Source organism: Mustela nivalis, assembly GCF_964662115.1.
Source record: "Mustela nivalis genome assembly, chromosome: 4".
Lineage (NCBI taxonomy): Eukaryota > Metazoa > Chordata > Mammalia > Carnivora > Mustelidae > Mustela > Mustela nivalis.
This window is the reverse complement of record NC_139023.1, coordinates 160671937-160692714: the sequence shown is the minus strand read 5'-3', so window position 1 is coordinate 160692714 and position 20778 is coordinate 160671937. Positions and strand designations below refer to the sequence as shown.

General features: G+C 55.1%; 1 protein-coding gene across 1 annotated transcript in view; it reads right to left on the bottom strand.

Moving 5' to 3' along the window:
* Nucleotides 1-455: 455 nt before the first annotated feature.
* The window catches only part of LOXL2 (lysyl oxidase like 2), an 87407-nt gene continuing 67084 nt past the window's right edge, over nucleotides 456-20778 (bottom strand). The window contains exons 8-14 of the mRNA XM_082729238.1: nucleotides 17266-17433; nucleotides 15283-15445; nucleotides 11051-11294; nucleotides 5413-5528; nucleotides 4151-4287; nucleotides 2115-2226; nucleotides 456-1376 (exon numbers count right to left, since the gene is read on the bottom strand). Coding sequence (XP_082585364.1) covers nucleotides 1297-1376; nucleotides 2115-2226; nucleotides 4151-4287; nucleotides 5413-5528; nucleotides 11051-11294; nucleotides 15283-15445; nucleotides 17266-17433 — 1020 coding nt within the window. The 3' untranslated portion in view covers nucleotides 456-1296. The remainder of the gene's footprint in view (nucleotides 1377-2114; nucleotides 2227-4150; nucleotides 4288-5412; nucleotides 5529-11050; nucleotides 11295-15282; nucleotides 15446-17265; nucleotides 17434-20778) is intronic.

Here is a 20778-nt window from a genome sequence, read left to right as displayed (position 1 = left end):
TCACGGGAAGAGCCCGCCCCCTGCTGGTGCTGATGCTGGTGGGCGTGGTCCGCATCCCCATCACCTGAGGGGGCAGGGCTGGCCTCCCCACCCCCACCCCCAGAGCCCGGCCAGGGCCCCGGCCTTGTGACTCCTACGACGGCCTTGTGACACCTACGACGGTTTAAATCTGGATGTTCTATCCCATCCTCACAGCTGCCATGCCCCGACAAACTCACTAAAAACACGAGTTCAGGAAAGGTCAGGACTTGGCATTTTTGTGATTTTTGTGATCCTTAACCTCTGCTGTCAGAAAGCTGGAGCTGGTCTGTGTGGTGGTTGCTGAAGGCAGCCCTAGGGACCCATCTCTACGTGAACCTGAGAGCACATGCAAGGCTCCCGCCCTGCTGTCTGTGTGGGAGCTCTGCTGCTCGGGGCGGGGGGGAGGGCAGGGGCCCAAATGAGACACAAATACATATCATAAACCTTTTATTCAAAGTTTCAAGTATGTGTAAGTGTCTGTGATGACACCTGGCGCTCGGTGGGTGTCCTTACCACCCAGGACCCTGGTTATAGCACCGTTAAATCAGTTACCCACAGAATTGGAACAACAGAAAGACGAATCACTTACACAGGTGGGCTGGTTTTCCTTTTGAGCTATACTTTCAGAGGCCCAGATGCCCAATAGTATATGCTGCGAAATTAGTTTGTGTTTCAAAGTCTGTGAAAGTATAATAATGGTATCTCGTAAAGGGATTTAGGAGTGGAGGGGGGAGAAGCACCAACTCTGAGCTCGTTAGAAAACACATGGCAGCATTATTTGTATATGTGAATATCATAGAGTAGAGGCAGCCTGTTTAATGGGAAGAGAGGTCTAGGTACTGAGGTTGGCCGGAAATGACCCAAGAGAGGGGAAAAATGGAATTCAGCCTGACCGCCTGTGGTTGACCGCTCACACCCAGCAGCGTGGCGAAATTGTCTGTCATGAGTTGAGTGGGGTGGCATCATACTTGGGGTGGGACAAGCTGCTGCTAACCTGTGCTCCCGGGGTCCCAGCCGAGCTGGCTCTTGGTGCCCACAACCCTGTCATCAGGCCCCACCCCAGAGGTCATCCCAGGCTCCAGAAGTCAGTCAGCAGCCCCCAGCGGGTGCCAAGCACACCCCGTCTCCCCACCCCCCGAGCCTTGGATGTGGCCGCAGGGGGTCGGGACAGGGCAGGGGCTGGGCTGCACGACACGGGGGGAGCGTGGCCATCAGTCAGACTGCAGTTCTTGGGAAGATGCGTGGCGGCCTGTAGATAGGAGGTGCCCCGGCGCTTTACCGTGTGGAGAGCTGGTTATTTATGAGTCCACTGAAGTGTTCAAACTTTTTTTCCGTCTCTTCACTGAAGGAACCACCTGAAGGATGGACATTGGGGAGACAGAGTTTGGCAAACCAGACGCTCAGCCTCCTCCCACACCACAGCTGTCGGCCTCAGGGGCCTGGAGCCACTGCCCTCCACCAGGTGGCAGTGCTGGGGCCACCTCTGTGTAACAGCCCCAGGGCGGCCACCAGGTGTGGGTCGTCCCCAGGTCAGATGCTCTGTCAAAGCTGAGCAAAGGCATGGCCAACCCTAGCGAGTTTAGTTTTTGCCATCAGGGGAGTGGGGGGCCATCACTCCTCCTGCAGGAGAGGAAGCTCTGCTTCTCCTTTTATTCACCAGAGTGTGGAGTGCATGGAAAAGTTGCTTTATTGGCGACCCGAAGCCACAGTGGTTCACTAAGCTTCTAGCTCTCGGCAGAGGAAGACGATACACAGAACCCACAAAATGCTGACGCCCACATGTTTGAGGTCACATGAGGAACGAGGAGATGGCCTCCGCTCCAACCCGGTTCGGTGCCGCCCTCCTCCTTGGCTGGAGCTGGCTGCGAAAACCCAGGCTCTGTCCAGGCCTCATGTGTCTACAGCTTCCTTCCTGTGCGTGGAAGTAGGAGGCTGGCTCCGTTCCCCACGCTCGTTACCCAGATTGGGAAGCCGCTCGGAATCCTCGACAAAGCAGGGCAGTTCTTGCCTCCATCTCCCAGAGGCTAGGCTGAAGGGGGGACCCTGGGTCCCCTGGGGTGAGGGGCACCCCGCCGAGCGCCCGGGGCCCTTACCTATGTGGCAGTTATACATCCAGATGCGGTGGCCGTCGTAGCGGGTCCTGCACTTCATGATGTTGTTGCTGTAGTCAGACTCGGCGACCTCATAGTTGGGGTTGATGACGACCTGGGAGCCGGGCAGACCGGAGTAAGCTGCTGAGACCCGCCTTGGCCACACCCCAGTGCCCACCACAGGCCTGGAGCCCACCCACACCAGCCCTGCATCCAGAGCCGGGGCGACCTCATGGGAAGGAGCATGGCCGGTGCTGGGGGCAGGATGGGCCCGGGGGATGAGGGGGCGAGGTCCAGAGGAGTGAGGGTATGCGCCCCTGGCTGCCTGCCTCTGTGCAATTCACACACATACCCTCCCACAGAGAGGCCTTCATAAAGGGGTTACCCTGTCCTGGGGGCCCTGGGAGGCTTGAGGATAGTAGAGGCAGGAATTGGGGCCCAGGGTAGCCAAAGAAGAGGCTGCTGATAGGACCGAGGAGGAAGCTGGAGGCAGGACACGCTGAGATGGGGTGCAGATGAGGACCAGGCTGTGTGCTCCTGGAGGTGTGCCTTCTTCACACAAGCCCCTGCCTCTGAGTCCTCGCCCGCAGGCCCATCTGCCTGGAAGGCCACCCCCCAGTCTACCCTGGCTGGCTCTCTCCCGGCCTTGGCAGCATTACCGCTGTCTGCACGCAGGGCCAGGAGGTAATGGAGAGGGTCAGTGAATCCCAGGCCAGGGGAAGCTCCGTGTCTGTCCTAAGGGAAAAAATTCTTTTCCTTGAAACAGAGGCACTAACATGCTCCTGTTGAGTTAATTAGCTAATTGTAAAGTTCAGGCGTCAGGAACGCAGACATGATCTGGGTTTGCCAGGCTGTGAAATGGGCGTGCTAGTGGAGCCCTTCCTTGGAGGGCTCCATGCATTCACAGGGCTCAGGCCCAGCCAGGCCAGGCCTGGCATCAGGCTTCCAACGAGCCATCGTTATTAAATAGATGGCATTGGTCAGGACATGTGATGTCACCCCTTCCCCCAGCAGAGCGATAGCAGACCCCACACGGAAGCCCCCATGCACCGTGTACGTGCACAGAGACATGGATAGTCAGTTTTTAGAATAAAGAGCACTTTGGCTGGGCCTCTCCCAAGTCTGCAGTTTGGGGTTTGTGGGTGGAAAGTGTTTGGCTGTCTGATTTCCAGCCTCTCAAACTGCCCAGGAAGACTCTCAAAGCCTCTCTGTGGTCACTTCTCTGCAGGTGTTGCTTCTTCCCAGGGCTGTCTGCAGGGTGGGGACCCTGGGCCAGGCTCTGGGCTGGCAGAGTGCCCCCTTGGGCAAGTTTTCAAGGCAGGATGACACATTTCTGGTCACCTACTTTGCCACTCGGTGGGGCCAGCCCCAAAGCAAGCCGGATGGCTGTACAGGAATGTGACAGGACGCCACGGAGCCCCCGTGGGCCGGAGCACAACTGTCCCCCAGAGAGGGGGAGGTTGGGGGGGGGCAGCCCCACTCCCACGCCGGCCAGGGCCCTGGCTGGAGCAGGCTGGAGCAGGCCGCTGTGTCTGCAGGGAGGCAGGAGAACCGTCCCCCCTGCAGACCCTTGCCCGAGGCCAGCTATTCTGGGAGACCCAGGTCACAAACACTGGCGAGTGAACTGCTCTTCATGAGATTACTTTCAGCTCTGACAGCACAGACGAGGCAGGGTGAGGGCCCTGGGAGAGGATGCGTGGAGGACAGAGCCTGTGTCAAAGGACATCGCAGGTGTGGGCACCTTAGAGTTTGTGGAACAGCTCCTCGGCCGGAGGACCAGATCTGGCTGCCCGTGTATTTTGATTTGCAAGTTCCAGGTGCCAGCTGAGTGCGGGTGTCCCAGGAGGCGTGCATGCCTCCGATGCTTATGTCACCTGGTTGGCCCTGATGTGCCGGCCCCTGGGCATAGGACTCCTGCCCTTCAGACTGGCCTCGCTGCCCTCATTTCCTGTTGGGACACCAGCAGGAAGGGGGACGCCTTCCCCATCACCGGGAGAAAGGGCCCTCCTCCCATCCGCTGGGGCTGGACCCCCTCCTACCTGGAATAGGTAGTCTCCTGGGGGGACATCGGTGATGTCGACCCACTGGCAGTCAATGTCATGGCGATACACGTCCCAGCAGCCCATGGTGATGCCCTGCTCACCGAAGTTGGCACACTCATAATTCTTCTGGATGTCTGCAGGCAGGGGCAGAGAGAAGCCCGGTCCCTTGCACCTGGGCCCTATTGCCTCTAGTGCTCGCCCTCTGTGCTCCCCTTCCCCCAGTGCGCCCCAAGAAGCCCTGCTGGCTGGGTACTGTTCCCAGAGCCCACGCTTGACAAATCTCTTCCTTACCCCAAGCCCTCAAACCTTTGCTTCCTCAGGGCTTGGCATCCTATCCCAACTGTGTGGGTCTCCCAGCCGGTCTCCCCTCCCTGGACCCCTTGCCTGATTCTCTACCCACATCCTGTCTTGTCCTTTTAGGGCCAGCCAAGGGCCCCTCTTCCACAAAGCCCTCCCTGGCCCCTCTGGCATTCGCATTAGCTTGGGAATGAAGTGAGTGCTGATCTGGGAAAGCTCTGGTGGTGGTTATTTAGCTTAATGTGGGGGTCATCTTGCCGCCCTCTGGAGAGTCGGCACTTGGATGTGGGCTCAGGTCTGGTCTGTGCATCTGACCCTTCACTGGGTCAGCTGGTTGTGTGGCACATAGGACATGCTCAAAACTCATTCGTTTGGGTGATTTCATGGCATGGCAAGTCCACGGCTGAGTAATGAACATGCATTTGCCAAGAGGCTAACCTGTCCTGGCACTGCTCGAAGCCCTGGGCATATGCAGAAACAGCACCGTGTCTCCCCTGAGTTCCAGTCAGGTCAGGTGGCAGATGTGCCTACCCGTGATCAGAGGTGGGAGCTGAGTGCCGCCTCCGGGGGAGTCGAGAGACCTGGGAACCTCAGAGCGGGTCTTTTGGGTTTGGACTTGGGAGGCCATGAGCCTGTGGGGTGGGGGTTTGGCACTGGGACCCAGGGAGAGGGGCTGTGGCAGCCAGAGGTGGAGGGGAACTATGTGCCAGGTTTGGGCCTCACCAGGGGACCATGTGGACCCACCAGTTCCCACTGGCAGAACTCTGGGGGGATCCAGCATCTTCACAGCTGGGCCCTGCCTACAAGCTCCAGCCCCGAGCTATAGCTACGGGAAGGCCTGAGGGGAGAAGGGGTCATGGGGAGAGTCAGCAGTGGCCAGGGTGACAGAGTGTGGTGTCAGGCCTGGGCTCCAGGACAGGTGGGAGCACTGGAGTCCCTCTGGAGCCACCACACAAAGGTACCTCCTTCACATTCTGTGTCCTCCAAGCAGAAGCTGGCTTTGTGGCCCTCTGCCACTTTGGTACCGTTGAGGTTCAAGAGGTCATAGTGGGTGAACACTTCCATGCTGTGGTAGTGCCTGCAGAGAGAGAGTGAGTGAGAAAGGCAGGGGGGCGGGTTACAGGTCAGTGGCTGGAGCTGCTGCCTGCAAGCAGTGGGGTCCTGCGTGGTGGCCTGTGGAAGAGGCGTAGGTGACAGGGCCTGAGGAAAGGGAGGGCAGAAGCAGAAGCTGGTATCCGTGGTGCTCCCCCACGAGGGGAGGCTTGCCCGTCCGGGCCTCCGCTCTCTCACCAGCTGAACAGGAACAACACCGCCTGGACGCAGGTGGCCTCGTGGGGATTAGCAAGGTGCCCGGGGAGGCAGGGGACCTGTCATGCTGTCCGCTCCCTACGTGAAGAGCTCTTTACTCAGTGCTGTTTATAACCCTCCTGGGCACGACTCTCTTTGTCCCAGCCCGTTTCTGTATTGCACACTTACTGCAGACCGATAAAAGTGACTTTCTGAGATCTCCGGGAAACTTTCTGAAGTGGGGATACGGCGGGGAGGGAAAGGACAGAAGGGGGAGGGCATGTGAGGGAGGGAAAGGCAGGAAGAGCAGACATTGGCGAGTCGGGGGGTATCCGGACTCAAGGCAGAAGGGCCCCCAGGTCACCGCACCAGCTCGAAGTGGGCGGCAGGAGTCTGTGCCCCTCGCCTGGGACATGTAAAAAGGGGCCGAGGGGGGCTCGCAGGCCCTTGGGAAGGAGCAGAGCGTGGCAGGCACATCCCCATGGGCTCAGGGTGAGAGCAGAGGAGGGAGAGCTCGTGTGTCCCCGTGTCTCTTGTTCCTGCGAGTTGTTTACATAACAGTGTCCCATCTCTTGGCTCCGGAGGAATTGAGAACAGATGCAGATTCTTGGAAAGTAGTGCCTTTGGTGCAGAAAAAATAAGGGGAAGATGGCTGCCGCGTGTGGCCAAGGGCCTCCCTGAGGCCCAGTCCGAGCTGCACCACGTGTGTCTCACAGGCATGTGCAACTATGCGAACACGCTTGTCTCTGGCATCACAGGGACACGGGCAAATGGGGAAACAGAGATACAAGGCACCCAAGGCACGGGCAGCAAAACTACCCAAGCTTCTTCCTCAGGTAAGGGGATGATCACAGGACCCATTCTTAAAGGTCCCAGAAGGACTGAATCAGAGAAACCACAGAAAGACCTCCCAGGGGGCTTGTAACAGAGGGGTTCTCAGGACCTGTCAACTCTCTCGTCGTCACTCCCGCTCACAGAAGTACCACGAGTAGTGTTCGTGTAACCACTGCCATCACTACCCTTCCTGCTACCCTTCCCAGCCTTCCTCACCCCCCAAGGCCCAAGGGGCTGGCCTCAGGCTCCCTCCATGGGAGCAGCGACAGTCAGGACAGCGGCAAGAGGGGAATTAAAACGATAGGTTTTCAGAGAGGAAATTAGAGGTTCTTTCCCCCTTTCTCCTATATTTGCTTGTGCTAAAAATAATGCCAGGAGTTCCTAACTTGGGCTCTTCTCAGGTTGCTCGTTTCTGAGTAAAGCAATGCTGAGCCAGGGGCCCCCTGAGAACACTCACAAGGACACATTTTGTGGCAAGTCGAAGCCATGACTCTGAACGAGTCTATTTTGGCTTCTCGAAGGAGCAGGATGAGACATGAGGTCTGACTCACTGCCTAAAACATGTCTGCATCTTTCAGAGAGGGGTTTATGTTACCATGTTTACCGGCTGGAAAGACTGAAGAGAAATGGGTTTATGTTCCGTTGTCTAAACAAAATTCAGACGCAGTCCACAGATGGACTCTTGTAAGGCTGACCTTCTCCCGCTCCTCCTGCTTCCTGCAGACTTGATTTAAGAGTCTTCCCTAGCTCTTCAGTTTTTCCTCTGCCAACACGAGGATGGAAACAGCTGGTTTGGAGCCTCTTGATTCCAGCTGGCTGTAGTCCTGGGGCTCCTGTGTTTCACCTCTGGGGCAGGTGTGGACATCACTCCCTGCGGCCTCGTCTCCCCCCGCCGGCTGGCTGTAGAGACCTGGGCACCCCCTGCCCCCCCCCCCCAGGAAATGCAGATGGAGCCCCCTGGAGGGCAGGAGGGCACGTATTGGTTATGGGTATATCTCCACTTTCCACACCGAGGTGTCCTGACCCTTGAAAGTTTAAGAGGGGACCGGAGATCCATGTGGTGGTGGGGGGGGGGGGTGGGCTAGGGAAATGACAACTTGGAAAGAAATTCCAGAACCTCAGGAGAGAGAGAATAACCTGACATTTGGCGGAGGTCGTTGTGACCCGGACAAAAGGAAGGATGGCCTTCTACCTGAAGACTCCGGAGCTCAGTATGCTAAGACATGATGTCAGTGGAAGAAGGAGATGATGGAGAGGTGGAAGATGGGCCACGCCCGTCCGGAGGAAGATGGCAGCTCTGTTTTCCTAGGTCCCTGGGGACCCACATAAAACTCTGAATCAGAAAGTCGGTGTGCACTGCAGAAATGCTGTCACCCTTCACCCTGTCCAACCCTTGCCACATGTCCCCTGGTGCCTCCAGAATGGACAGTCCTAGCTGGGGCTCAGCTGCAGCTGCGACAGTGATCCTGTCCCCACTGCAGAGAATATGAGGAGGGGAGGATGGTGGCGGGTGTTGCAGGCTCACGAGGTGCTGTCATGAAGGGTGAGGGCCTTCTGCTCACTCCACCCACCCTCCCCATGTGCTGGGAGCCCTCTGGCCAGAACAAAGCCCTACAGATGGGACAAGGGCCTAACATTGGTTCCCAGAGGCCACATAGCATTTGTGGGGCTTTGATCCAAGATGGGGCCTGCCCTGCACATGGTGGGAGCTGGGCAGAGTAAAGGAAAGTCCCCTCTTTGGAGCAGGGCTGTTCCCGGGTCACTGGGCTGGGCCCTGGGCTGGGCCTCCACCGCCCTGCTTGCCTCTCGTGGGGCTGCCTGTAGAATGAGGACTCATCTCTGGGCCAAAGCAGGGGCAGAGCGGCTCTATGTCCAGCTCTGCCTGGACCCTGCCGGACCTGGGACACGATATGCCAGTGAAGTAGGTGTGGCCCCGCTCCCTGGGGCACAGGCAGGGTCATTGACCCATGGCACGGTGCATATAAGAGAGGACATCTCAGGGCATTTTCTTCTACCTCTAGTGGGCAAGGAAGGTGCTAAGGGGGTCAGTCTTTAGGTTTCATTTGAAAGCTTTCAAAGAACAGTTCTGTTCCTCACTGTAGCATTAATCACACTGGGAGTGATAATTTTCCCCATGCACACTGATTTGAGCCAGGGTTCTCAACTTTGGCTCCACAGTCAGTAAATCTGCTGAAAGAGGATGTTAAATCTACTAGAAATAATTTTTTGTTTTTGGGTGAAGAAGGGCCTGCTTTCATCATACTCCCAAAGGGACCCAACCGAGGTTTGGGGCCAGAAGTCCTATTGAAAGGTCCTCCTACAGAACCTGGACATGTCCCCTGGAGCTCTGGAGGCTGGGTGCTGGGGGAGGGCAACACTCTTATGCTCCCTGAGATCTCAGTTACCGATGAGGAAGGGGTGGCTTGAAGGGACATAGGCTTGGCCAGCATGTTTTTTTCCACCCACCCCTCCCAAACCACTGATTAGAACATCTGTAAGACAGAAATGAAACAGGATGACAGGAAAAGCATGGGGTGGGGTGGGGTAGAGACCAGGACGCTGGAGCTCCAGATCAGAAGGAGCACGTCCGTAGTGTCACCATGTGTATTCTTAGAGGACAAACCACTGCTTCGAGAGCTAGCAGATGTCCCACGGAGACTCCCCCCATGGAATGTCTGGGCGGGCTGCCACGTGTGGGACAGAGATGCAATCATGTCCAACTTACAGTGGGCAGCGTCAGCCCCTGCCGGCCCAGGGCTCCCACCCATATGCTTTCTAGAGGCCATCAGGCACCAATCTGCTCACGACTTCAGTTTTACTCTCTGACGTCCACCCTGCCGAAGGCTGACATACTTCTCTATGGAGACTGAGAATTCCCTGGCTAGTTAGGACATTCAAAACATACGGCTAATAATTATAAAGGAAAATCAACAAGTTCTAAGTTCTATCCCTAGGCTTTTTCTTTTGAAACAGATTGAACAGTCAATCCCTAATCCAGTTTGACTGTGACAGGAGCATCCATTGGGACATGGAGAAGCAGGCGAGGACAGGTTTCTGATGAACATGCAGCAGAGGTAACGGAAAGAGCTGGAGTCAGACAGACGCAAGCCGGGGATCTGCGCCCGGCAACTTCCCGTTGGACTTCCTGGACCAGCCCCATAAACACAGAGCCTCCACTCCCTTACCCCTGAAAATGTGCCTGTCACTGAGAAGGGGGTCAATAAAAGTCAGTTCTCATGCCCCTCATGGGGGTCGCTATGTTTTCCAGTTGGAAGGACGCCTAGTCCTGGCTGGGCTGGGGCTCCTCAGACTTAAGACATGACATACACACCATTGCCTGGTGATCCTGACAAAATGCAGATTCTGGGGCGAAGGTCTGCCACCGAGTGACTCTGCCCGCCCGCGGGCCTCCCTGTGAGAAGGAGGGAGCTCTGCCGCAGAGATGGAGGGCATCCAGGGAGAGGGGGTGCTCACTGGGGGCCCCTCGGGGGCTTGCTGCCCTATTGCACGGCAGGGCTCCCTCCCTTCGTCTTCAAAATTGTGTTCTCTTCTGTTCCCTCTCCCTGCCCAAGTCTGAACAAGCTAGGGCAGTGGCTCTGGATTAGAATGAGCATCAAAGGCAAAGAGAAAAAAAAGGCAAGGAGATGAATGGGTGGTTTCTGTTGGCTCCAGCTAGGGCCAACTCTAGGATTTCTGTTCTGGTGCAGGATTCATAGCACTGGGGCCAAGTCCACAGGCTGAGGGCTGGCAGGGACACTGGAGGTCCCGGCTGATGTGGCCCAGATGGTCTGACATCACGCAGCTGGTTGGAAGCAAGGCTGGGTTGAGAGACTGGGTCTTATGACTGCTGGGCCCAGAAGCCTTGCCTCCACACCCACTACCTTCCTGGAGACATTTCAAATATATATGTATATATTTTTTTGAGTATATTTTAAAAAATATTTTATTTATTTATTTGACAGAGAGACAGCACAAACACGGGGAGCGGCAGGCAGAGGGAGAACAGACTCCTCGCTGAGCAGGGACCTGACATGGGGCCTGATCCCAGGACTCCAAGATCATGATCTGAGCTGAAGGCAGATGCTTAACTGACTGAGCCACCCAGGCGCCCCTCACATATATTTATAAAAATCCAAAAATTGCGGAACCCCCAAGCACCATGCAGAGCGTGAACTGGACATGAAAACCATCAACCGAAGTGTCAGTGGAGATTAAACAAACAAGATGTTTGTTCCCTAACATTAGGTACTGGAGGCAAGAAAGAGACCAGGCTAGGGGAAGGTGAGGGGGGCCGAGCAGCTGGCGGTGGAGAATGGCTCAGTAAATGTGGAAGGCCACTGTGGCGACCTGGACCCCCTCTAATGTGGGCAGACCTCCTGGATGTGTGGCCTCTCGGCTCGCTCTAGAAGGACCCTGCGATTCTGATTCCTATGCGGGCCCTGCACCGTGTTACGCTGCTAGTGATGCAGGAGGGCTCACCTGTGGCAATCATGCCAGATCCACGCATGGCGGCCATTCTTGGGTCGGAAGTCAGACTGCCCGTTGTTGTGGATCTGGGAAGAGAAGCGCAGAAGGCGGCGGTAGCCTGTGGTGGGGTTGGTTTGGGCGGCCGAGGCTGAGAGGCAGTTCTCCTCCATGGCACACTGGAGCATGAACATGGGGCGGTCCTCTAGGTAGGTGCTCTGCTGGACGATCTCCGCATTGAGGACCAGGTCGGGGGCAGCTGGGGAGCACAGACACGGTGTTCAAGCAAGATGAGCGACCCCCCTCACCCCTCCAAGTCTTCTGCTTTGGACTCCTGAGCTGGGACCAACCCCATCCCTGCCTAGCATCACCATCTGGGACGGGCTCACGGTCTCTCCAGGTCCCCTCCTTGAGGAATGTTACCCCAAATTCCTCTTCCCCTCCTCGGAGATTCCTCTCGGCCATCTCTGCAGCGACCAGTGCAACATGATGGGCAAGACACGAGCGTCCATTATATTGTTATCTCTCGTTTTGGGTGGCTGGAGATTTTCCATCATAAAATACAAACAATAACAATGATACTATGCTTCCCGGAGAGAGAGCCCCGTGAACACCTTGGTCTGATCCTTCTGGGAGAGAAGCACAGTTTACAACACGTGTGATAGTGTATGTAGATTTACAGTCTGCTAATACCATCTCCCTTAAAACAGATCTTGACTTATTTCCTTGTTAATAAATACCCATTACACATGCATTTTATGGCTGCATAGTATTGAATTCATAGCCCTACCTCCTATTTCTCGATACACCGGGTGCTTGCCTTTTCTCACCGTTAAAGATAAAGCTGTGATAAACATCCAGGAGTAAGTCAGTGTATATAACTTATTTCTTTAGAGGGTGTTTTTAGAAGGGACATTGTTGGACAGAAGGGCTGCGTGTTTTCAAGGCTCTGATGCATGTTGCTCAATAACGGATTCTTCCAGTTTCCACGCATACCGTTGCTCTGCATGAGAGTTTCCACCAGGTGCATTTTTTTAAAAAAAGATTTATGTGTTTATTTTAGAGAGAGAAAGTACAAGCTCAGGGAGGGGCAAAAGGGGAGAGGCAGAGAGAGAAGCAAATACCCGGCTGAGCGAGGCTCCTCACATCTCGGGGCTCGATCCCATAGCCCTGAGATCATGACCTGAGCCAACTGAGTCTGACACTTAACGTGTTGACTGCGCCGCCCAGGTGCCCTCAGGTGCATTTTCTAAAACAAAGCTTGATTGAATCAGTGAGCACACTGTACACTACAGGTGTTTTTTAAAAAATTACCGATGGCCACACTCTATATTTCCTAAACAAGCCTATTAGAAGGTTTATCTTTTTTACAAAAGGGTTAACTGTAGGTTTCCCATTAAAACTCAGATTCTACTGACTATTTCTAGTACATCTGAATTCACAAAAGTATTGCCTGTGAATTACTTGTAACGGGATCCATCCTTCATTTTCTGACAAGTTGCTTGTAACTGGAGCAGGTGTGCATCTGAGCTTTGTTTCTCTCAAGTTCACCAGAGCCTGGAGCGCTCCCTATGACCCCCAGGCTGCGCATGGAGCTCTCAAGACACACTGGGACCCCCTGGGGCCAGCAGCCTCTGGAGAGCAAATCCACCTGCAGGGGATGGATGTGGAGCTGAAGGGTCTGGAGGGGGCCACACAGATGAGATGGGGGTAAGGAGTGGAAGACAGCAAGTGGAGGGTTCTCCTTTGTTGAGAAATACTTCCTCTTGGAGGACACACACCAGGAGGCAGCATGGCTGGTGCCGAGTGTCCTGGTCACACTTTTATTGGAGGCTGTAATGAGTCTTATGCACTGTCTGTACCACAGTCGGTACTCCGTGGACAGCACTTCTGCTTCCATCTGAGCTGAGCAAACGGGTCTCCCTTGCTCTTTCTTTCTCTCTGTCTTTCAACCAAGCATTCCAGTGAACCCTGTGCTAGGCTCTCTGGAGAGTGCTGCACAAGGCTGAACTTACGTTGTCACAGGAGAGACAGACAGAAGCCCATATTAGCTGCTTAATTACAGTTGTGACCAGAGCCAGAAGGAGACATATGGAGGGCGTTGGAAATTATAACCAGGGGACCCAGTGGTGGGGAGGAGGTTGGGAAGGATTTCTTTGGAGGCAATTAGGGTTTAGTTGCTCCCTGGAGGGTGAGCAGGGATTACAAGGAGTAGCCCTACAATGCTAAGTAGCGCGAGTCAGGTCCCTGAAGCATAAAGGGACACCTCTGTGGCTGGGCCACCAAGGAGGGGTGGGAGGTGGGAGGTGGGAGGTGGCTCCAAATGAGGCTGGACAACACGTGCCTTGTGCAAGTTCCCAAATTCACCTAAGTGCTGTGGGGAAGCCTGGAGGGGCTTGAACAGGACAGAAGCATGCGTGGGAGACCAGCATGGATTCCGGCCCTGGGGTGGGGGAGCCTTCGGAGGGGCACCCGTCACTGTGGGGGTGCCGCCGAGGAGCCTCTGCACTGATACAGGCTGGAGGAATGGTGCCTGGACACGGGCCGAGACTAGAGGGAGTAGAGAAGACACGAGAGGTAACAGAGAAGACGGAGTGTATAAGGCGGGGTGGGGGTGTGGGTCAGCGTGAAGAGGGAGAGAAAAGGAAGACTTGCAGATACAGGGTGGAACTGGTCAGATGAGAAATAGTAATTATGCAGAATATTCCTCATTTGCCAATACTGTAACATGCATTAAGCCAGATCCACTAAGAGCTGTGTTCCTGGCCCAAATGGCCACTGTTCCCCCGTCTACCCCAGGAGTCACTCTGAGTGATGCCTTTGGCCTAACTTGAGTTCTCAGAGCCCCACAAAACTCATTTTTCACCTGCCGTGAGGATGTCAAGGGCACTGTGGATCTCATAACTGTCTGTCTGCGTGAGAAATTCCTTTCCATCTCAGAATCTAGAACAGTGGGCATCTCTCATCTCACGGGTATATTTCTACTTCATGGACTCTGTGGATGACATGAATGACCAGGTTTCCCTCCTTCCTTTGGCTGTTAGGAAGCTCCTGGTGAATTTTATGACCTCCCGACAGTACACGAATAGGACTCTATAGCACGTATTTTTTTTTAATCTCTCTCTCAGTTCCATTTTGAGCCAGTACTTTTTTGCCAATCCCTACTTTTCACATCTGATTTTCTCCTAGGCTACCTTGAATTTTATTTAGGTTTATGTTATTTTCCTCTTGGAAATGATGGTATATTACAAATATAAATAAATTAAGAAGTCAAGAAAAGGCCCTTGACTGCTTCTCTCTGTTTGGATGTTCCTCCGGGGAGGCGGTTAAGAATGACGAGCTCTTCCTCGGACAGGGTGGTTTGCCCGGAGAAGCTCACGCCTGGGGGGTGGGAGGAGGGCAGTCCTGACTTAACGAGGAAGGCTTAGAAAATGCTGGGTGAGTCTGAAGGGGTCAATGGTGCAGGAAGCTCACTAGTTCAGGTCTGGCCCCCCTGGCTTTCCATGACGGTAAGAGATGGCACACTACTGTCTTCTGGGCACGCATGCATGTTTCCTGTCATATTTAATTCCCATCGTCTAGGAAAAACCGTAACTAGAGATCAGAGTGGTTAACTCTGCCAAGATTAGCTAATAAAGGGCAGGTGGGGTCTGCTCTCAGGTTCTCTGGCCAGATCCGGGACCTCTTGCACCTCCCAGATTCACGAAGGGAAAGGCTAAGTGTGGTTTTGGAAGGCGAAGGCGAGAGGGCAGCACTGTCGCAAGGCCCCCGAGAGCAGCGTGCCCACAAGGCTGCAGGGCTAGTCCTCTCTCTCTCAGCAGAGAAGGGAGCCTTCATGAGCTGGGCCATTCTGAGTCCCCGTAGGGGTTCCCCTTCTGTTTTCAGTCTCTCTAGGATTCCCGGGGACTCACCAGGAAGCTAAGTTGTCTCCAAGGTGTGAAAACAAGCAATGCTTTTTGGAGCAGGTCGAGGAGAAGGAAGCCAACACACACGGAGCCCCGGGTATGTGCTCCATCTGCTTCCCTGGCCTCAGAAGCGGCCCTGAGGAAGGTGCTGTCTTCCTTGTTAACTGGTAAGAGCTGGGAGTTCTCAGGGACAGAACTCATGGAAGGTCCCCTGGTCTCCGGTGGCCCCACCATTTGAACCCAAGGCTCCCAGACTTCCCAGTCCCTCCCTCCTGCTACTCTTTCCACTGTCAGCAGGCAAGTGTTGGGGTGTCTGAGCATGTGACCCCCAGGGACTCTCACTTTCTGAGCAGGCGACTCCGGCCCCATACTGCACCGCGCCCTGGGGGCAGGCCACATCCTCGTCCTGGCGGCAGTGTGCCAGGGACAGCTCGGTTCCCGAGCACTTCACCCCGCTCATGACCACCTTGTTGGCGTAGATATTTCCGTGCCAATACCAGGTCTCCTGGAGGAATCAAAAGACATGGGAAGCGTGTCACCGTGAGCTGTCACTTTCTCGTATTCGGTCAACTTTCAGCCTCAGGAAAATCCCAAGGCTGAAGCTAAATGTAAGCCCACTTTTTCTAATGGGGACAGCGGCGGCACACACAGCCACGGCCCCGAGTCATGCAGTTTTCTGGTGGTGGAGTTGGGGAGAGCCCCGTGCTCTGGCTCTGCTTCTGGTCCCCGTGGGGAAAGTGTGGCTAAGGTTTTGGTCAAACGGCTGTCCAGTGTTGTGTGTCAGGAACAGCAGGCACCGGTAACTCAGGCTGCTTGCTCCCCAGCCCTGAGCCCAGGGGCAGACAGGACTTGCCTGTCAGGGTCCTGTCTCCTCTAAACCTGCACATGATCTCGGAGTCCTGGAGACACTGCCGATCAATCAGAACGGGCAGGAGAGAAGAAACCTGTTCACACGTGATAGCTCATCATGCGTACATCCTACTGGTTCTCCTTACGGTCGTCCTCTGGAGAGAGGACTGGGACCTCGAGAAGGGACGGGGTGCGTAATCGGTGGCAGAGATCCGGGCCCACGTCATGACCCTGCTGAGGCCCAGGTGTGTTAAGAATGAGCTGACCGGGAACGAAAATAATGGGGTGGGTGCTCTGTGAAAAAGCACGGTTTTCTCCTCTTGCTTTGGAGCCCCAGGGAGGGCCCTGGCTTGTCAAAGCAGCATTAGTGTAGACACTGTGGGAATCCAGGACCCCGGAGGGAATGGGCAGGGCTCTCAGAGGCTGGGCCCTTCTGAATGGTAGAATGAGGAACCACAGGACAGCTCAGGACTCAGCTCCTACCCTGGACCCAGCCAGCCCGTGGCAGGCAGTCAGGCTCTGCAAGGCTTCGGAGCGGACCCGAGTCCCTCCCTAAGAAATCCTGTTTCGGAGGCAGGACCCCCATCCCCCACCCCGCCTTCCTGCACAAGAGCTAGGGGCAGGGTTAGCAATGCAACGTGGGGCCTCCAGACATTTTCCTTTTCTCAACACTGAGAAAGTGTCTAGAGCCAGGACACTGAGGACCTGAGGGGTTCCTTCCATGTCACAGGGAGGGCAGCTACACTGGCCCAGACTATTACACAGAAGGCTGGTGGGGGTAGAGATGGGAGCAGACCTCAAGTCTTCCATCTCTGGCTTCTCCTCCCCCAACAGCCTCCTTCTCACAATGTGTCCTCACAATACAGCTTGAAGAAGTCAATGATTTTTGAGGCCAAAGTGCTTCTTGCCTCTCCTCTGCTGCCTTTCAATAGGGGCAGAGGCTTAGCTGCCTTCAGCGGAGTCCCTCTCTTTCAGGAAGGGGCTGGCTGGATGGTGGGAAAGGCTTAGATGTTTACTAGCCAATCAAGGGGAGAAGGCCTGAGTACAGGCGCCGGATGGGAAACACGGTCTGGACAGAGGGGCTTCCAAGGGAGTGAGAGCTAAGACCTCTGGGGTGCCAGGGCTTTGGGCTGGGTGGTTTTCACTACCCCATAGGACTGAGTTGCTTCCCTCTGCATAGGCACATCAGAACACCCCAGAATCAGCCCCCAGCCCAGGGTGAATCTCAGTGCTCTAAGCAGAGTAGACCCTGGAAACCAGAGTCCAGCCCCATATTCTGTAGCAGAGAAAAGAAGTCCAGAGCGGAACATGACCCAGAGCCGAGGCCAGGATGAGGTTCCTGGTCCCTCTCCCCGCAGCTCAGGGCACTTTGCTGTCCACCTACCGGGCAGCTGGGGAAGGTACATGGAAAGCAGGTTCTGACTGCGAGGGTCAGGGTCACACTGGATGGAAGGGGCCGAGGTGGGGGCTTCTCACCTGGAAGGCGTTGCTGGCAAACCCCAGGCCCAGCTGCCGGCAGACCACCATGGCCTCCACAATGCCCCAGTTCTCGCCACACACTGTCCCCCATACAAGGGACCCGTTCCTCTCCACTAGCACCTCCACACGGCCCTCGTAGGGGTTCCGGCCCCCATTCAGGCGCAGCTGTGGACAGAAAGAAAGGCAAAGTCACCAGATAGGAAAGGAGGGAAGCTGCCTCACCGTATTGCCATCAGTCTCAACTTCCCCCAAGCCGGGGATTCCTGCCTGGGACACAGTCAGCGTCAGCAGCATCACTGAGAGCCTGCTGCGAGTCTGCATGGTGCCCAGTGCAGGCTGGTGTATTAGGTCCCGACCTGCAGGCAGCCCAAGGCCTTAGAGGTCTGGGCACTGACCCCCACTGCTGCACCAGCCCCTGCTCCCTGCTGCCATCCCTGAGACGCCTGGGGAGGGCTGCCCTTAGAAGCAGACACCCAGGAGGATGCACCAATGCTAGAACTTAAATGTTAGAACTTAAAATTATTAAAAATGTTAGAACTCCCTGAGACTTCTTCTTGGGCCCTTTGGTCATCAGCACACCCTCTGCTTGGCTGGTTCCAGCTCCCAATCTCATCTGCCCCCGTCCCCACTGTCCTCTCCACCAGAACTCCCTTCTGAGACCCCGTAACCAGCCGCCTATTTGACAGTTCAAATACTGTCATAGTTCCACGTGTCAGTTTCAGGGAGACCCCAAATCTGAACGTGCATCTTCTCCATCTCCATCTAAACCTGTGTTCTATCTCCTTGTTCCCCTATTGCAGCAAAAGGCACTCCCATGTACTCCAGGGGCAGCACACTTTCTGCAAAGGGCTGGGAGATGTTTTAGGGTTCATGGGTCGTGTGCTCCGTGTCACAAGTACTCAGCTCTGCTGCACAGCTTAAGAGCGGCCCGGGCTAATGGGTCAATGGCCAAGCGTGGCTGTGTTCCCAGTAAAAGTATAATGACAAAAACAGGCAGAGGGATCGGTCTGGCCTGCAAGCTGTCCTTTGCTGATCCCAGTTGACTCTGTTATACAAGCCAGCCATCCCGGAGCCGTCCTCCACACCGTCCTCTCTCTCTCTCCCGCAACAACCAGTCAGAATCTTCCTCGGTGGATTTTATCTCCAAAGTCTCTTTCCAGTTCCTCGCTTCCCTTTGCTCTGCGTGGACCCTCCTGTCTCAGCGCCATCATCCCCTGCCCGAGCCAGACCCCCTCCTTCTCTCCCGGCCTCCGCTCTGGACTTCATCACCTGCTTGTCTGGTCAGAAGCCAGCGTAAGCTCTGAAAGGCCCCTGCTCGTATCGCTTCCTGGCTCGGAGCATGGCAGCGGCTTCCCCTTGCTCCGCCACTCACGCTTCCATGCTGTTCTGTGACCTCCAGGCACGCAGGCCTTCCTCCGGTTTCCACGGCTACCTCTCTTGCCCAAGTCACGCAGTAAGCCCCGTGTAAGCCCACTACGTATAGGTGCCCTTCTGCCTGGCTGATTTTTGTTCAGCCTTCTGATTCCGCACCCTGAGCCACTTCCCTCTCTTTGGGGTCCTTGGCCATGGACACACTCCATCGCTCCCTACACGTCTTCCTCTGAGCACTTCCAACAGTTATAATTAAGCTAACTCGCCATTTGTTTAACATCTGTCTCCCCTGCGCGAGTGTAAGCTCCTAAGAGCAGAGCTGTGTTTGTGCGGTTTCCTGTGTGATCGAGAATTAAGACAGTACCTCACAAATATCAGGCTCTCCAACAATACATTTGGAAAGAATGAATGAATGATCAGTCTTATGGACTGAAAGCATGGACCAGCTTACGGGAGCTCAAGCAGAGAGATCTAGAGATTGGGGAAGGGCTCTAAAAATGCTCGCCTTCATCCAAACACCTTACACTGCTTCCTTTATATGCCTAGCAATTCATTCCTTTGGGACAAGGCATGACGCCTCCAGGAACCCTCACATACTGGGCTGTTGCCTTGCCAGTTCTTAGAAACAGCATAACTCCTGGGACATACATCTCAAATCTTATTACGGATTTAGGAGTTTCAAAGGTCAATGAGGTCAGCTGGCAAAAAGACAAGCCAAGGGCAGCCATGATGCCGGGTCTACCTCCCAGGCTTGTGGAGAGGAAGATTTAAATGAGATAATTCATGGAAAATCCTCACATCATTAAGTGCTCAAGAAATATCAGTCAGCATCCTAGTAATGATCTTTATTAGGGTGGAGTCCCTTCAGAAACCAAAACTCTCTTCAGAAGAACTAGAAGGGGTCAGAGCAGGTAAGAAGGCTGGCCTTTGGGAGGCCAACATTTGTCTTCTGAGCGTTTCTGGGCTAAGAGCCGAGGTGAAGGTAGGCACTGGACATGGTCTTAGATCTGGATCATACTTCACCCACGACTAACATATCTTTGGGTCTATGTAAAAACACAGACAAATAAGAAGAGCAGAGCCACTGAGAAAATCCCAGAACAGCAGAAGGCAGGCTACCGGGCTTCAACATGCCAAGGAAAAGGCAGCACCTTGGGCAGGGTGTGTGTTTAAACCTATCAGGGGCATCTCTAGGTCACCACGGGCCATCCCCCTCCCCTTGCCCCCACCAAGCCCGTGCACCCTGGGGAGGTGGAGGCTATGGGAATGAACCATCCGGTAGGCCAGGTGAGCACTGAGGCTAATGCCAGTGGGCAGTGAGACTAAGAGCAGAATGACTTTTAATCGGGTTTGTTACTGTTTTAGAGTTCCTTGTGGACAGTGCCTTGCCTCATGGACTATTGTAACAGTCAGTGGCAGGGACCAGGGTTCCACAGCTCTGGGAGTTTCAAGATGCACTGTGGGCCTTTTCTCATTTTCTAGAGAAGACCAGAGGGAGTAAGAGGCCAGCCATGAAGCTCTAACACAGCCCAGGACACCGTTCTCCATGCCCCAGGCCCCACTCTGAGGCCCCAGCATTCTGGAAACAGCCAGATGTGCCAGCTAGAGGTGTTCTGCCCTCACCAGCATGGGAGGAACACCGAGAGGCCTCGGGTCAGCCAGTGAGGATGCCAGGGAAGGTCCAGCGTCCTTAGAGTTTCTGAAAATAACCCTGGCACTCCCTTTTCCTTATTCCTTTGATTCTCGATGGCAGTAGTCTGGGGTCTGAAAGAAGGGCGTGGAGCACGGGCAGCTACGTTCTCCTGAACACCAACAGGGAAAGCAAAACACTTCCCGCCAGTGGCGTCCAGCAAGGCTGCCTCGTGTTTTGATAAGGTTGTGGTTAACCAGTCCCACACCTATTTTGGGACGTGAGGGGGTAGGAGGCAAGGGAACATGACCCGGATGTCAGCCTGAAAGGAAGCACAGGCACTTGCCAACTCAACATTCCTCACACAGGCTTGGCCTTGCTAACCAGGCCAGGCCAGGGGAGGCCCACAGCTCAGAGGTGAACCGGAGGTCAGCGGGGTGGTCGCCCGGGAAGCCCACCTGCCCTTCCTAGAGCCTCCTGGGCTTGGCTACCCCCTCCCAGCAGCAAGA